Raw genomic sequence first — 18108 nt, 5'->3', positions numbered from 1 at the left:
GGAAAATCTTATTTTTTTGCTTTGTAAGAATCTGACATCTAACGGTCGTATCGTGTAATCGACAATATGATTGTTAAATTTCCAAACACTTTCGCTCAAGTTTTTGTTTCCTATACGATATTGGTCAAAAAAAAATTCTAAAATGAAAATTTTGGAAAAATTTTTGGTAGCATTTTTTTCTCATCTATTCTCTCATATTTCATCGTTAATTTCATTACGAACACAGTTACCAGCCGAGTTGATTACGAAATATAATGAAACTGTATATTTATATTTCAATGGATGAAAGTGAATAGTTTCATCACTGATGAATTCTTGAAATTGTTTTACGGTAAGTTTAAAATCATGTTTTTTCGAAATATTATTTCGATCATTTTTTTATTAAGGATATGGAATCGTTTTTTTTCACTATTTATTCATGATATAAAGACGTTGAGAATTTTTAAGTATGTTCTGAGGTTCATTTTCAAACTTCGTTCAACTGATTCAACTTCTAGTTCGAAATTCGGAACATTTTGAACGAAATATCTCTTTGGTTACTTCCAAAATAGTTAATAATTTTGTTCTAACCGATCATCAATTTTTCAACTAGTTAAATGACCAAAAAATATGTTGTGTTAAAATATTTGATGTGTTTGGGAGACATCTGCTGTTTTAATATCAAATATGAAATTGAATTTCCATCTGAAAACTCTCTTCATAGGTTGGGATATTCACTAAAATATATATTCCCACTACGATGGCAATTTTCAACTTTGCGCTTTAATGCATGGAGTTATGATTACATGAGAAGTTACGTACAAGAACAGTTTTCATTAGCATTCAGAACAATGTTGTGTCGACATAGTTAACGATGTTGTTGAGTTCCTTCATTTATCCGTTTCGCATAACAAAACGGATATAACTTTGCAAATAATTTTGAAGAAATTGTAGGAATCCACCGCTTCAGCATGTATCTCGGCTATTAGTTCGGTCAAATTCTGCATTTCTTTGATCACAGCAATAAATAATTCCATTTCAAATGGCATTTCTGGTCCCTGCCCTACGGAATATACCGTTCCTTCTTCACTCTCATTCTCAATTATCTTCTGGACAAGTTTTATCAGAGAGTGCACACAGGATTTTGCTTTGGCAGTATCTCGTACTATACTTGCAACTGAGTATTCATATATTCGTAGCATCCCCACTTCTTCAGCTTCATATAAATTTACCGTCCGGCATAAATCGATGGTGGACAGTTTAATTGTGCAGTAATTGTGAAATTTTATAAATTCCGAACAAAATAAATCAGTCATTGATGACTGCAGAGCCGGACGTTTCATTTTTTGGTTGAGATTGTATTTTCAACTTGGGTGAAAAATCTGTTGAGAAAAAAAATAAAACCTCGTTGAAGATAAAACGAACCCAAAAATATCGAATGCTCTTTATGTTTGGTGTTCTAAATCACACGTAAATTATAAAGATAGAAAAAATTCCTCACACTACTAAATGAAATATCAGGAAACAAAGAAAAATATGATCCCGTACTAGTAGGGAAAAAATTGAAAAGGGGGTGCAATTACATGACAACGGATTTGTGTTTCTAAGATGCCCTAAAAATTCATAATTATTCATTGTTAGTTAACTTTGTCGAACTTTGTATTCTTCATTTACACTTCATTTCGAAAAACGGTTACTAGCCTTTGTTCTTCAACGAATTACTGTTAAAGCAGAGATTATTTAGAAAAGAACCAAACCAACCAAGGATATTCGAGAATGAAGAAACTTACGTATCAGGTTGTTGCTAGTCCAGATTAAAAACTGACGATGGGGTTGAGATTTTATTCGCATATGAGGAAGAAATTTTCGTTCTATTGGCGCCGAACGCAACACTCGTAATGAAAATTCACAAAGAAGCCGGAAGTACAGTGTCCGTTGAGTTATTTTGAACAATGAAGAAATTCAACAGGGCGACATCTCTGGCGCATTCATCAAACTTTTTGAATGTTATATTGAAGTATAAGATTCCACCGCACATATGAAATTGAATGTGAATATTTGAATTATTTTTTTCTGTTTTTTTTTTACAGTAACTTTATTATTATATTTTCAAATTAAATTTTTTCCTACAAACAAATAGAAGAATATATCAATATATTCACTCCCGTATCTCCGTTTAGTAATGGCAACTTTACTGTATTTCATGTTTGAATTTGAATACTCTGTACACAAAAATAATCTCCTTTATTGAAATTTCTGATAATATGGGTTATACAGTATGATTATGATAAACAATACAGTGCATATTGAAAGGAGCAAGACTAGAATTGATGTTCTTTCAATCTTTAAAGGGGAAACGTTCGGACTCCAGAAAACTAAATTTTTTACTTTTTTATAGTAATTAAAACAAAAACAGTAAAATTATATTAATCACTGTCCCATTCTTCAGATTCCATAATGCGGATGATATCTGTCAATTTATCGTACAATTTGTTCATCGAAGTTTCATATTCCATTATTGTATCTCCTAACTCAATTGTTATTTTTTTCGTCAACCACTTGAATTTCTCATCCGAAACCAGTAATGGTGGTTTTTCCAGTTTTACTGGTAATTCATTGATTTCTTCTCTATTCCAAAGAACCATACTGTAATATTTGATCAGTAACTCTGCTTCTATGTGAAACTGGCTTAAGCCATCAGCTATCACTTTAAAGCATTTTGATATCTCCTGCGAATCTATTATTTCTAACTGTTGTGAACAACGATGTTGAGTAATTTTCATATTAAGTAGACGATATCTGAACTGGTCGCATAAACTTTTAAGAGTCATGGTAATGGATCAATTATAGTCGTCCCAATTTTCTGGCTGGTATCACATGTTTCATCTGTCCTTTTGGCAAGTATATTTCCAGCTTTGATAAATGAGATGGGTTCTAAAAAACAAATATAATAGCTTGATTATCCAAAAGTAAAATAGGAAACTTAAATAAATAAAAACAATTCCTAGTATTAAAAAACGTGTGTATATATGCGACATTATTTTTCACAATAATAAAGAAATTCGTAACAAAGCGAAAAAAATAGCGTGACATGTAATCGAAAACAAAAACGTATTTGATGAAAAAAATAAAATAGTAAAGTGTTATTCGATTGTTCTTTAACTGTTTACTTTCTTATACATCTCAGATAGAGTAAAAAGTATACTGTATATAAATAAATTACAGTGCGAAAACAAACTTACCGAAAACGTGAGAATGGGTGACAGTAGAAGATTCGATTGCGTTCAAGGAGGAAGCTTTGTTTCGGGTTTGGGCGCCAAATGAACACATGAGAGATCAAATTGGTTAAGTTTCAAGGTCAAATAACTATGTGTTTGTTTTAGTAGAAAAAAGCCCTAGTTGAGAGCAGCACCACCGACGGCACTGGCGAATTCGACCAAGTTTTCGCTGTTCGCTGTCGCGGTACAATTGTATAGTTCGTGGTGAGGTTTAGACTCCATGTGTTTAGCTAGCACGTTGAATAAAGTTACACTTACAACGAAAAATCTTACCGTAACGAATGAATTGAAAATTGTGGTTGTATGGTTTTTTTTATTCCTCTATCATCCAGTTAAATATTTGAGGTGTGAGATTTTTCATTTTTGTGTCATTCGTTTCGTCGATTTATAAGAATTGACGCTCTTTGTTTGGTTAGAGTTTTCAATTTCGCCGGTTATTGACCGCGCGAGTTACCATATTTTATATTTATTTCATATTCCAGAAAGACGTACACAACAGTCCAAATTCATGGAGAATTCAAGGAGACCCGTGTCCTGTGGTCTGGACTTTTGTTCCGCTCCAGATCTCAACAATTGTATAATAGAAGCAAAATCCATGAAGTAAGTTCAGATTTTCGAATTTAAAATCTAAAAAGAAACAACGTTTTATGAAATCAGATTATTTTTTTCATTTTCTGCTTTGTAATTTTACATTTGCATCACTTGAATCGATTGACGAGTTTTATGATTTTTTATAAAAGTCGTCCGAATCGAGCAGAAGGTTGTGGGCTTTTTAAGAATGAATATCTTTGGTGTTATAAAAAATAATTTAATTTTGGAATTTTAGAACAAAAAATATACAAACTGATGTGAGTTCCTTTTTTTATAATGTTTTTTGCCCGTGTTTTCAAGGTTCGATTTCATATGCGTCCCCTTGGTGCATCCTCTTTTTAAACAAGAATTTCTATCCGGAGATGCAAAGAACCGACCTGGTCCATTTACAAGACCAGACATGATTCTCAATAGTGGCGGTACATCAATTGAAAATGACTATAAATTATTAGAATCATGATTTCTGGGCTAAGACAATCAGATAAATCTTTTTTTTTTCTATAGATTGGAACAACTTGGTAGTCGGGAAATTATCTCCTTTCATAGATGTGGATTCTCCATGTCTGAACGAAAAAAAAAACAGCGAACATACTTTGAATCAGGAATTAGCTCTTGCTTCTCATCTTGGAATTCCAGCTGTAACATTCAAGCTCACTGGAAACATAAGTGAAAATGCTAATCTAGCAAGGATTATTAATGACAAATTGAGCAACAGTTTATTTCAAGTATGTTAATTTGAACTGCTTTCTAATATTTAGGAAGTTGGTGAAACGCAGCCAAATTTAATTTTGTTTTTGTAATATTCTGAGTTCAACAGTTTTTTTATGCAGATATAATATTTCATCAAACTTTTGCCAAATTGATAAGATACGAAATTTGTTAGAGTTTCAGTTTTTTTCTGTAACTTTGGATTTGCATTAGGTTTGGGTTCAGGTTCCCATGGAGAATCCAGCGAAACGAGCTTTATCTTACAGAGGAGTAGAAAACGCGGAAGTCGAGAGTACTTGGGAGTGGTGGAATTCGTTTAGATCACTGTGCGACTTTGATAAAAAATTGGGATTGACCCTGATAGTGAGCGAGGATCTTCCTGAAATGGAGGAAATCGACCGATGGCTGAGCGAACCTGTGCAGTGTTTAGTTCTGCCCACTACACTATTTATTACAAACAAAAAAGGATATCCAGTGTTGAGCAAGGCGCATCAACATTTAGTGCGAAAGTTTTCTGCTTTTGAAATACAGTTCATTCTCACTGGAGCCAATCGATACAAAAACATGGGACATTATCATCACTATCTCAATCACTTGTGGCAGGTAATTATTTTATTTTTGATAACAGCTCAGAATTCTTTGAGTTCAATCTTTTGTTTTGATTTTCAAAATTTGAAATTTGTTGCATAAAAATATTGAATCACTGTTTGTGGTCTCTAATTATTTTATATTTATAAACGCAGAGTTGCAATGCCAATGGACCGATCGAAACGTTCGCCAAAGGATACGAAGACTATCTGCAGTTTCCCTTGCAACCTTTGATGGACAATCTCCAATCTCAAACATACGAAATTTTCGAGAAGGATCCTTACAAATACACGGAGTATCAGAATGCAATCCGGAAAGCATTATCTCATATTGGAAGGAGAGAAGATTCCCAGAGTCGAACGTTGTTAGTATATAATTTAATTCCAACAACGAATTGTTTGTGATTTTATTAATGTTTTTAAACCTTGTAAATCTGGTAAAACTACGTTTATTTCTATCACAGAATTGTGATGGTCGTTGGAGCAGGACGCGGACCTCTCGTTCAAGCTTCTTTGAATGCTGCAACATTGGCAAAAAAATTAATCAAAGTTTACGCTGTAGAGAAAAATCCCAACGCCGTAATCACGTGAGTTCATATTTTTATAATAATTATTTCTCTTGTACGTTTTTTTTATTTCTATCGAACTTTCTATTTAACAATTATCAAATTCAGCCATCTATTATAGTTTGCAGGCTCTGAAAGACGAAATGTGGGGGAACGACGTGACGGTAGTTTCCAGTGATATGAGAGAATGGCAAGCTCCAGAAAAAGCAGACATTCTGGTGTCCGAGCTTCTAGGATCTTTTGGTGACAACGAGTTATCCCCGGAATGTTTGGATGGCGTTCAACGTTTCCTCAAAGGTAAAGCCTGCAATACTAAACAATCTATTGACTTGGACAATTTGCCAGAGGAATGACAAATGAAGAGTTAAATCGTTTTCAAAATATTTACAGACGACGGAGTGAGCATACCGAGCTCGTACTCGTCCTATATTTGCCCCATACAATCGTCCAAGTTGTACAACGAAGTGAGGCAATTCAGGGACAAAGACAAGAGCGCCATTGCTCATTTCGAGACGCCTTACATCGTCCATCTCCAAAACAAATACGTTATTGCGAATCCACAAAAATTATTTTCTTTCGATCATCCGAATAAAGGTACATTTCTTGTTTTTATTGATCATCATATTTATTAATCTCCATTGGATTATCATTTTTACATTATTGCTACAAGTGATGAAAATTTCAGACGAGATAATCGACAACAGTAGATACGAAATGAGGAAATTCAGTGTGAAACAAAATTGCGTGTTGACCGGATTCGCGGGATACTTTGATGCTGTACTATTCGATAATATTCAACTGAGTATTGTCCCGAATACTCACAGCCCCGGAATGTTCAGCTGGTTCCCGATATTGTTTCCGATTCAGGTTTGGCCCGTTGAAAAATAACAAAAAATTATCCGATTTAACGCCATTTCGAAAAAAAAACTTTTAATTCCAATTTTAGAGACCGATGCATCTGAAAGCTGGCGACGAATTGGTTTTGCACTTTTGGAGGCGATGCAACCCAAAGAAAGTTTGGTACGAGTGGTGCGTCAGTCAACCTGTGCCAGGAGTCATTCACAATCTCAACGGAAGATCATACACGATTGGTCTTTGATTTTATTATTATTACTTCTTTTTCTCAATTACAGTTGTGAACTTGTCTCCAGTATTAACAAAGGCGTTGCCGGCTACAGCTTAAGAACATGCGAATTGAAAAAGATATTTTTTTGCTGATTTTCTGAGAAATCAAACCATTTATTTTTCATTCATAGACGATTATTTTCTGGGCCAATCATGGCTAAGAAAGGGATGTTTCTCCCACAAATTTCTATTTTGACAGAGGGCCGTTATCCCAAACAAAGTACTGAAACCTTGACGAGCTTCAATGGAATGCAGGATCAATTTATAATTATCGAGACCTACGATTTAATTTTGATAACATAAAATCATTCCTTTTTTGATGTTACATCAAGCTCGTAAATAGTCAGATTTTCTTAATTATCAATTAAGTGAAAATAACTCAATTGTTATTGATCCAATGTTGACAAAAATTGGAACTCGTGTTTAAACGTAATGTTTATAGACGTAATTGCATATATGAATAATGATTAAATGACATATAGAATAATAAAGAAACTAGTTTTGTGATACTTTCAGGGGGTTCATAAATAATAAAATAATTTGATTAGCACATGACGGGTTTTTGTGTTTCTTTGAGGATAACAGTCGAAGTGTCAAGGAGAACGGAAATGGAACTAATTATCGAATTAAGATTAATATTCCCATAGTCTTATCAAATTTTATCTCTCCTTTTGCAATTCCCTCATCCCAGGAACTCTAAAACAGCGACGGGATCAATGGAATTTTTAAAATAACGATTGCGAAGAATAACCCCTTATCATATTCGAAACGATAAATCACGATAACTTTTGTAACCTCACGTGATCGTTTTAATGGCCCTTGACCCGTTCACTCTGTATCTCGTTTACGAAATTTTAAACTCACGGAGACTTCAGCTGTCGTACAAAATTATTTTAATTTTTGTTTCAGCACACATCGTTGATGAATCATTTATGCCATTTTCGGCTCTTATTTTTTGCAAATCGTTCCGAAAATTTATTGGCTATTCAACTTGGGACTTGAGCTCAATCGAGAAAAATGGTATAGCATCAAGTCCTAGTAGTTAAAAATTTCAGGAACATTATTTGCAGCGGACCGGTTAAATAGTTGACAGGAATGTTTAGGATTGTTCAATAGCAATAAAGGAAGAACAAAAGTTTACGAAATCCAATTCATCAGCGTGAAAACGCGAGGACACAGCGAACTGGGATATAAGTTATTTTCATATCGTTTGCTTTTTTTTTCAAGCTTATCGATTATTCAGCCGATAAAGAGGGGTCTCGACGATGACGAAACGGCGCTCTCTCGCGAGCGTTCTCCGCGGATCTCAAGCCGACGCGTTCACGAGCCTCGTATAAGCGATCCACCATTTGGTTAGGTGAAGGCGTGCTAGCGCGGTGCATGTGTGCGCAACCACGCGCGATAGTATTTCTTGGTTACTAAAATAACGAGAGACCCACGACGGTCGGCGTGAGACAAATATTCATTAGTGGCTTGGTGGGATCGGAGGATTTTTGTACTCGTTTCAGTCGTTCCCGGTGAATTTATGCGGCTGTAGAAAAATGGCACAGATAGTGACGCAAGTGCTGAGAACGAGCATCCGGACGATCGCCAACACGGGAAACTCGAAAATTCTCAACATCGGCGGAACCGGAACTGCTAAATCTTCGGTCTTTCATTTCCGCTCGATCGGAACGACACCAGTAACAAGAGTAGCCGGTACGTTTAAACAATTACAGTGAATTCTGAAAATTTTATACAAATTCTTATCTGAACGTTGAGATTAAATTTGTCCAACTGCTTGAAATTCCTTGTTTTGAAAAACGAATTTTATAGGAATTTGAATAACTTTGAAATCCATCACAAGATCAGAAATTCATGCGATTAATTTTTAACCTATAATTTTACTGAAACATCGAACCGCTTATCAAAACAAGAAGCACGGAAATACAAAATTAATATTTGTTTTCAGTGAAAAGTTTTTCGTTTAACAAACTCATTGTATTTTTAATTTATAGAACGATGGTACACCAGCAGTCACGAGTGGATCGAGGTCAAGGACAAAGTTGGTACGGTAGGAATCTCGGATTATGCTCAGGATGCGCTCGGCGACGTTGTTTTTGCTCAATTGCCCGAAGTTGGAGCTTCGATTGAAAAAGATGGTAAATTTTACAAATCTCTTACAACACTTATTTCCTCGAATGCAAAACTGTCTCAAATTTCGTCCACGTACTGAAATAACGCGAAAAATTATCTTACCACAAAAAATTAGAAACTACGTTGAAATTATAATTTTCCCAAAATGCTGTATATTTTGCAAGAAAAAAAACGAGAATTTCTTACCTAAAATTCACGTATTAAAATATTAACTCCAGAAAGGCTTCGAGCAGATCGACGAAATTCTGAAAAGTCGTCAAGAAATCGTATGAAGAAGCACAATCTAAAACTTTAAGATCTAGAATCCATGCACTCTAAATTGTAGTACATAGTAGTTTATTCGAGCTTCAAAGTGGGCCGAAGGCTTTACTCAACAATGAAGTAAAACTAGGAAAATCAATAAGGAAAAAGTCTTTACAATGTTTCATGACTTTTGAAATAAAAATGTGAGCTACCTTGGTATCGACGAAATTGAAATTTGTTCCATATTCCAGACGAGTGCGGGGCCCTTGAGTCCGTGAAGGCAGCATCGGAGATCGCGAGTCCTGTGAGTGGTAAAGTGGTCGAATCGAACGAGGCGTTATCGAAAAAGCCTGGTTTGGTGAACAGCTCGTGTTACGAGGAGGGCTGGCTGTTCAAGCTGGAACTGAAGAATCCCGAAGAGATAAAGAGTCTCATGGACGAAAAATCCTACAAGGAGTACCTCAAGTCAGATCCACACTAGTCAAAATAATTAAATTAAACTCCTTAAACAAAAAGACCAAAAAACATAAATCTCGAGATAAAAACGAGAGAGCTCTTGTTCAGTTTTTTCAGCCAAAGAATTATGGGAATTTTTAAATACATAATTTGACGGACTGAATTCTTGCACGATTAATCGAGTTTCGAAATTCGGTATCGACGTAACTTACGAGCAACATTTTCGCAACACAAAGTTTGCGCAATGGGAAATTTTCTCTCGTGTTTTTTTTTGCGTCTAAAATATGTAACATCCGCATTGGTAGTTTGTACGTAGTTAGTTACGAAAAGCGCATCTCCGAGCTTATTTTTCTTTTGATACACTGGGCGGAATAACATCACTGCGATTAGCAAAAAACGTGTGTATGTGTGTGTTTGTGTGTGTGTATATAAATATAAATATGTATGTAGTTTGGAAAGACGTTGTTAATCATTGACGAAAGCAAGGCCGCGCGATAACACGCTCCATTTATGTTAATTAATAAATTTATATTTACAATCAATTCAGAATCTTCGTATTTCTTCTCTCGTTGCTTTTCTACATAATATACAATTTTGCCCAGCTCTTGACGGCAGTGTCAACTACTCGTCGAAACTCCACTTTCCTGCTCTTTTGCCTGAAAATTCATACACCATCGTTCAAAAGTATCCAAGTCTTGCGATTGTTTTTTTTTTTAAATCTTTCCATCCGACCGAAATTTCAATGAAAAAATCAGTTATATGAGCAATTTGTGTAAATTCACTTTCTGATTGTTTGCTTGTTCAAGGCATCGATTTCAAAGAATTTCAAACACTTCAATAACGCTCGAGATCATTTTTCAAGTGCGAAAAACATTTCCGTCAACGTGTTACCATTACTCGATAAATTTCTGTATCGTCACGCAGAAATTTAGATGAAAAACTTGACGTTCGATGAACATGCTTGGAAACTCATGAGCGATAGTGTAATTTCATAATTTCATCCATTTGCGTTATTGACAATAATATCTGAGGCGGGTAGCGTGAATCATTTATTCGAACCCCTGACCCCATTTTTGATTCGCACGAATATCTTTTATCCACGTATGTATAGATCATTTATATATATACACAAAGATATATTTCGGTAAGTCGATAGACGCGCCATTTAGATCGAATCTTATTAATCACATCGATGCATACATACATTACGTATTATGTATGTATAGATTAGAGCTTTTTTGCCAATTGTATAATCAGAAACTGTACATCAATTATTTCACACAATGTATAATAAAACGCCGTAGAGATTTTTTCTTGTATTCGTAGCAAGTTCACAATTTGTCGATGAAACAATTTTGTAAACGGAGCTTTTCGGACGATTGTTAAATAGGATGGACGCGTTTGCGTTTTTTTTTGCTTCTCACCTTTCCTCCGAAATACGCGTCATTTGTATAATATTCTTATTTTTTTTATTATTCGTTCACAGTGTCATTTCCAAATTATCATATCGACCAAATTCTACTACATCGTAGGAGAGACTGAAGATCGATAGTTACAATAAATAAAATACGTTTTACGTGGAGCATAGATTAATCCTTTGTCGCCCAAAGAGCAGAACGAATCCTTGTTATTTTATATTTTATTTTCATTTTTTTGCGAGCGCAGGTAACTTGAAAGATACGAGCTTCAGAGAGTGATTTTTGCTATCTGGATTCGTATTTTTTCTGAGGTATGTGGTTACTAATAATGGTAAAAATATTTTAAAAAATCCTTAAAACAATTGTACGGAGGTAGTCATTACTTTGCGATTTCGATGGCTCCTCGATGATCTTTGACGAGAAAAACGTTGATATCGACCTGACTTTTCGTGGTTCATTTTGTTTGTTGTAATTTCATTTTTATCACGATCAGGAAGAAACGTGTGTTTGTGTTTATAAAAATGGTGAATACCAAAAGTGTATTTCAAAATATTTCGAAGGAACCAAAACGTTTTACATTCACGGGCAGATCATCTCGAATTCGCCTTTTCATTTGCTGAATCGGTCGATCTGAGAATTTGGAAACGCTCTCATAAAATTTCATCACTCTTCAAACTTCTTTGTGATTATTCATTTATATTCAAGCGAATTTTTATAGGCTCGCGAGGATCCTCGCTCTCGTTTAAGGTGAGTAGAAATTTGAATAACCATAAACGAGATTATCGGTATTATGAGGAAGAAAAAAGAAAATTTGTCATTCGAGAGATATGCAAGATTGAAATTACGTGTATCCTCCTCCAATTTCATAATAATCGGAGGATTTTTATATTCATCAAATTGCAAGACATTCAGGTACATTCTCCGGTTGCGCGCATGAAGAATCGTTATTATTTTTATTTTCTCATTTTTTATTATTTATTTCTAAAAAAAAAAAAAAAATTATAGAAAACCAAATCTCTATAATCTACGTTGTATTCGTTTTTTTTTCAAGAGAGCGTAGGATCGTCGTGACTCACACGTTCAAAGAATTAAAAAAATCAAGATAAAATGATAAAAATTGCAAAAATATCGTCGTTCCTCAATGTTTTCGCGCGTACAATAAAAAAAAAAACAAAAAAACCTGACGCAGACATCATTTGATTCCTTTTCCTATTGTTCTTTTTGTTTTTTTTCTCTTTTCCTTCCTCCCTCGTAACCTCTCACATCGACAGCCTTCACAGCGCTGAGAAAGAATTTGTCTGACTAACCGTCGAACAATAATAATTCATGAATTCATTGATGATGATGATAATAATAATAATAATAATAATCTAATGTGAAAAATAAACTAAATTCCACTTAATTTTTCTCTCTCCTCTCTCTGCTAATATTAACATTTAGTAAATATATCTTCGTTATATTTAACAACTGCAATAAGACAATTATGCAATCTTATACCTTAGTATAAGTGTTATTTGTGATCATGATGATAATAATCATAATAATGATAATTAATTTTTATAAGTTAGACAATAGGACCACGTAAACCTTGCTCCAATGATTCATCATTTTTTTGTTGTTTTGTTTTGTTTTTTTTTTCGTTTTATTACTTCATTCTTAAATATAAGTGTTTCATTTTATTTTTCTGTTTTTATTATGGTACAATATACAGTAGTAAAATATTTTATCGCAATTTATTGATTATTTCGATTTTTTTTGTCCGCCACCTATTTTGAGAAGAAAAGAAAATAATAATAACGACAATAATATAATATAATATAATAATAATAATAATAATAATAATAATGATGATAATAATAATAATAGAGATACATTGATTAAGATTTCTCATTTTTTGTTTTTTTTTCTTTCTAAAAATTAGTGAAGACATTAAGTAGCTAACGATGTTTATCTTTTTTCATTTTTCTCGTTTGTCTCTTCAGTAAGCAACAGAAATATAGATTTTTATATATATATATATATATTTGTATGTGTGTGTGTGTGTGTGTACGTGTGTGTGTGTTGGTTTGTTTTATATTCATTAAACTATACACAAAAAAATAATCGTAATTACATATTTAACATGTTTTCGTCGTCCGGTAAATCTATACAACGTAAATTGGAATGTGTTAACTAGTATTTACAGTAGTAGTAGCCCTGCTTGTTGTGCAAGTGTGAGAAAATGCAGATTTTATTGATTTTTTTTCCATTCCTTCATTTTAATAGATATCTTGGATTTGTTTTGTTTTTTTTTAAGGATTTCTTCGAAAATTTTTCATTTTGTAGGAAGTTCTAAGGATGCCCAGGTGGCCGGTACGAGCAACGTTTGAGGTTGAATTAACATGATTTCTTTCCCTCTTCCCACAAAAATATTCAGACTCGAAAGTAGCGTCGCGTTTTCTTGGTTTTTTTCCATTACTTCATTATTTTTTGTTTCATTTTTTATATTCTCTCGCATCACATGCAATTTTCACTGTCACTCAGGTATGCCCATTTAATCCCTTGCAAAAGTAGCACGAATGACCATTGGAGCTCGGATCTCATTTTGCATCTCGTTATTTTTCGTTTGTTTGCTTTATTCGTTCATATTTTTGCTTCTATTTTAATGATTTATTTATTTGTTTGTATTTCGTGTTAAAATAACTCCCCGTATCCCAGCATATTTGATTTCAATGAGAGCAAGGCTTCAGTGGTATGCTTAAAAATAATCGCCTCTATATTGTTTTCCTCTTTGTTTAACCCTTTTTATTAGAAAAATAGCTTTTACTTATTTAGACAAAAGTTGCCTGCCCTTTGACCAATATCATTTTGTTTTTACTCTTTTTTTTTGCTTCTATTTCTGTTATTTCTTCTTCGTTTTGTTTGTTTGTTTGTTTGTTTGTTTGTTTAATAATCGATTTTTAAACCACCCTTTGTACTGTTTTCAAGGCATCTCGCTTACTGTTTTTCCCTGCGCTTTGTGTCTTGTGTGTATGTGTCTGTATTTAAACGCTTTTGTTTTCGCTTGTTCGTTTGTTGCTTCACTCTTTTTCGAGCCTTCGCGTGATAAACTTACGCGAGGGCCGTCGTAGATCTGACGCGCGGTTGGCCTTATTTACCCGTGGATACATCTCTAAAACTTCAACATCAAATATAGAAAATATATATATTTTTTATATATATATATTTAGATACACTTCTTACTCTTTCTTTTTCTCTTTCCTCCGTTCATTTTTACATACACTATACGGATATATGTAAAGTATGTATACGACTACACTTGATTTGTTTACTTTTTTGTTGCCTTTTCGTACGTTATGTTGCGAATATCATCGAGGAACGAAAAATTGTTCGAATCAGGGGAAAAAAAAAACAATAGTATATTACACACCTAGGGAGGGAAAATAGACTACTTCAAACCGCGGGCAGAATTGTCACCCGAGCCGAAGGCGAGGGTGATAAGCACGCGGTTTGAGGTGGTCTAATTTCACTCCCGTGGAGTGTATACGATTTTTCTGTCCGACGCAGGCGGAATGCGGCAACTTCGGCCCGCGCAGCGGGCCGAAAGTTGCCACTTTCCGCCCGGAGGGCTGAAAAAGTTTTTTTCATTTTTTCTTTCTGCGGATATCGTCGATACGACTCATTTTCTCCCGGACTTGAAGTCACGTTTGAAAACTAGTTAAGGCAAACAAAAGTCACGAACCAGCCGCATTATTCATTCACCGTTCGATCCGCTTTTTAGATATCTCGACGTTCGGTCAAAATTGTTGACTGTGAGATTAATCAACTTCGTCCAAAATATTCGAAGCTCAATGAGAAGTTTCTATGGAACTTGTTTTATTGCAAAGTTTAGAGAGTTTAATGAAATAGGCAAAAATGATTTTAATCCAAATACTAAAACAGCAAAGATAACCGTTGCGAGGTGACACGACGCAGGAATATCTTTTTACTCACAGCAATATTACTCAAATATGAGTTATAAAGTAAAAACGCTTCGAAGAATAACGAAATGAAGAAACAACAATTTCGTTGGAAGACAACGATTCAAATCCTATTCTCAATCTCAATTATACGAATAGTGGATCGAACGAGGACTAAAAAATGCAGTTCGTTCATCAAATCTCGTAAAAACAGTTGCGTTTTTGTTGCTTTCGAACATAAAGCTCAATAAATTGTGTGTGACTAAGGGTAACTGACAAAAAAGAAAATAAGAATCCGAGTGGAGAGCCTCGCCCGGGTGTTTTAACTTGGTCCGATTACCTAAGTGGCTCTTGCTCTCTATTTACTTCATTTTTCTCTTTTTTTTTAGGTACTTTTGAGGATTCGTCTTATTCTTCCGAAGTAAGGGGAGAAAAGGAGGTTTTTTGTTGTTGTTTTGCTACCGAAGACCCGGGGGAGTTTTACGTCGAGGAAGGGAGGCAGGAAGGAGCGGAGGGGGGAGGGGGGGGGGGGGGGGAACTACGAATTCACCAGTGCCTCGAGCCGATAAACCGATTCCCTCGGTAGAGCTTTACCAATTCTCGCGAATGGTCGTCTCGCCGAGAACTCGTCGAAAAGAGCATGGACGCGTTTACGGTATCCTGGATTTCGTTCCGTTTTATCAACGAGTCTCGACGGACACTGGCAGATACGATTATTTGTTGTTTCTTTCACGAGCGACGAGAATGTCGCTTGGCTACGTTTTGTCGTTAATAAAAATTCGTCGTTTCATTTCCTCTTGGCGTGTAACATCTCCATTAGAAGCGTCTGGGTCGGTGCACCACCGTTGCAATGCTTCTGATAAAGATGGTCCTCCCCTCTACTCGCAACCACGTGAATTTCCGGTAATACTGCTAACAGCTTGTTGAATTTATCCTGCAACAAAACAAAATTATGTCATTACGTTTTTTTCACGTTCAGAACATTTTTTTCATATAATAATTAGAGGAAAGAAAAAACAAAAAATGATCACACTTTTCGTTCATTGCTGACGATGTACTGAAAAAGAAAAACTCTTATCACCAACTTTTTTTCAACACAAGTTTTATGTTGCAGTCTCTTCAAAACAATAAATTCAGTCTTTGGATCGTAAATATTGTACGATAGTCTTTTTAAACATGTGTATTTTATCGTAGAGTCTCTTTTAAAACATAAATTCACTTTTTACTACGCAAATTCTGTCTTTAAATGCAATTTAGTAACTTCTGCTTCCTCTCTCTTGGCTTGATGACTTCTTCGCATGCGTGTTTTATGTCATTGCAGCGGAACATTTCTCGTAAAAATTGTCGACGAGGATGAATTTTAGATGAGCTCGAAATAAATATCCTTCCAATATAACGTTCGATACTTACCGGTATCGATGGATAACAATTCAATGTGTAATCCAGAAGTGCCTGTTGCACCTGCTCGTGACCCTCCTGAACGTGTTTCTTATTCACCAAACCACGAACGTCTGAAAAAAAAATTACTTTTCATATTATTTGGGTTCCATTTATTTCAGTCAAAATGACTTTCCTTTTAAATTGAATTGACTTCATCAAGAGATCCGAGTACTTTGTTGCCACATTATTCTCATTAAAATTAAAGTGATCAATTTCTATGATCGCTCAAATCGATATTTTAAACAGATGAATAAATTTTGTCCTATTTTTCATTGGAAATGTGACTGTGATGTTTTTTTTTTTTTTTTTTCGAAAACATTCTGTCACGAATCGACGAACGACAGTGACGAGGCATTTTTCTATAAACACGAGAAGTGGTTGAAATATGAAAAAATAAATGGTGCTTGACTAACCGTGATTAAGGAGCATTAGAAACTTTATGCATATGTAATCGGAAAGATCGAATTTCAACTCTTGTAGTTTGGATGAAAGATCGTTGAAAAGATCGGCGAGTGAAGGTACACCGAGTAGGCCGAGACAGAGGAGATCAAACTTTTGGCCGTTGTGAAGTGTCGTCTCGTCTGGTAGGTTGTTGTGTAACCTTTGATGGAGATGGTCGAGCACCAGCATATCCGACCAAGAGTGCTGTAGAAGCTTCATTTGGTCATCAACCTGTCGATATCAACAGCGATGAAATTTTAATACTTGAAAATAAACAAAAATTAAAAAAAAAAAAGCAATACGAAAGGAAATTGATAATTCGAATTTTTAAACGTTGCAAATGAAATGGTAATTTCCTCAACTCTGAAATTTTTTCCTATTTTTATGGGTCGTTTTCTGTTATTTCCCAATTACATAAATTTACTTTAAAAATTCATAGAATGTTGGAATTTCCGACCTAGGAAAGATGTGAAATTTTCGTGGGATTTAAAGTCTTATATAAAGCGCGCAATGAAATGCGTAATCAAGTAATTTTTGAATGGAGATGAATTTTGACAAAGGGACCGATCGAGGAGGCGAGGAGGAATTATTCAACGTGAAACACGATTGCGAATTATTGTACGTTAATTCTCTCTCCTCTCCCTTAGCCCTCTCTGGGACGGCTACAGTAACCTAGAAACGTATCTTGTTGTGACCCAGATATGAGACGATGCTTGAAATCATTCAGAGATTGTGCAACGCAGCCGCCGAGCTGCTGCTTGGTTACCTCACATCCCTCCTCGAGGCCTACACCAGCAGTAACGTATAAAGCCAGCAAAAGGCCAATTCCAACAAAACTATGCGAATACCGAGGCTCCTTCTTCAATCAAGCTTTACTCATTTTTTTTCGTCAACGATTAGAAATCGTTGAAATCAAATTTCGAGAGAATCGGGGACGACCAAAATTTCGTAACATGAATTATTCTCAGGTGTAACGAATTGAGAAAAAAAAAAATTGAATCTCACAAGTGTCGCATTTGGCGTAGAAAAACTAATGATTTTCGCAGTTTCTTTCATTTCAATTGTACCGAAACGATAATTTTGAAAATTTCATATCAGCAATTCCCAATTGGGTGTATCGACGAATAGTAGTTTTCTCCGTTGAATACATTCCCACATTATTTCTGTTCGAATGGTCGAGTGAGTCAGTCGCTCCGGTAGCG

General features: G+C 34.9%; 3 protein-coding genes and 1 long non-coding RNA gene across 8 annotated transcripts in view; 2 read left to right on the top strand and 2 right to left on the bottom strand.

The window, feature by feature from the left end:
- The first annotated feature begins 196 nt into the window (after window positions 1-196).
- csul (protein arginine N-methyltransferase 5) lies at window positions 197-7384 on the top strand. Of its 3 annotated transcripts, none has more exons than XM_043429964.1 (11): window positions 197-331; window positions 3740-3857; window positions 4149-4267; window positions 4353-4573; window positions 4770-5159; window positions 5300-5508; window positions 5608-5730; window positions 5831-6006; window positions 6100-6303; window positions 6395-6576; window positions 6656-7384. In XM_043429964.1, the coding sequence occupies exons 1-11, from the start codon at window positions 283-285 to the stop codon at window positions 6806-6808; spliced, it is 1944 nt and encodes a 647-aa protein (XP_043285899.1). In that variant the 5' UTR covers window positions 197-282; the 3' UTR covers window positions 6809-7384. The 3 variants fall into 3 exon arrangements, with proteins under 3 accessions (XP_043285899.1, XP_043285900.1, XP_043285901.1); XM_043429965.1 differs by lacking the exon at window positions 197-331 and adding an exon at window positions 3462-3602; XM_043429966.1 differs by lacking the exon at window positions 197-331 and adding an exon at window positions 3516-3668.
- Window positions 7385-8137: 753 nt separating this feature from the next.
- ppl (pumpless) lies at window positions 8138-10211 on the top strand. The gene is made up of 3 exons (XM_043429985.1): window positions 8138-8532; window positions 8832-8975; window positions 9465-10211. The coding sequence occupies exons 1-3, from the start codon at window positions 8376-8378 to the stop codon at window positions 9692-9694; spliced, it is 531 nt and encodes a 176-aa protein (XP_043285920.1). The 5' UTR covers window positions 8138-8375; the 3' UTR covers window positions 9695-10211.
- LOC122416881 (uncharacterized) lies at window positions 8793-9564 on the bottom strand. Its single transcript, XR_006262184.1, has 3 exons — window positions 9426-9564; window positions 9157-9215; window positions 8793-9045 (listed from the first exon to the last, which is right to left on the bottom strand). It is a non-coding gene; the product is annotated as an uncharacterized lncRNA (long non-coding RNA).
- A 5202-nt stretch (window positions 10212-15413) lies between the features above and the next one.
- The window catches only part of ftz-f1 (ftz transcription factor 1), a 76544-nt gene continuing 73849 nt past the window's right edge, over window positions 15414-18108 (bottom strand). For all 3 annotated transcript variants that reach the window (XM_043429963.1, XM_043429962.1, XM_043429961.1), the window contains 3 exons: window positions 16879-17137; window positions 16436-16536; window positions 15414-15959 (listed from right to left, as the gene is read on the bottom strand). In XM_043429963.1, coding sequence (XP_043285898.1) covers window positions 15813-15959; window positions 16436-16536; window positions 16879-17137 — 507 coding nt within the window. In that variant the 3' untranslated portion in view covers window positions 15414-15812. The remainder of the gene's footprint in view (window positions 15960-16435; window positions 16537-16878; window positions 17138-18108) is intronic.

Source organism: Venturia canescens, chromosome 10 (genome assembly GCF_019457755.1).
Source record: "Venturia canescens isolate UGA chromosome 10, ASM1945775v1, whole genome shotgun sequence".
In the NCBI taxonomy this organism is placed as follows: domain Eukaryota; kingdom Metazoa; phylum Arthropoda; class Insecta; order Hymenoptera; family Ichneumonidae; genus Venturia; species Venturia canescens.
Note: the sequence above shows the minus strand (reverse complement) of the source record. Positions and strands in the feature narration are given on the sequence as shown.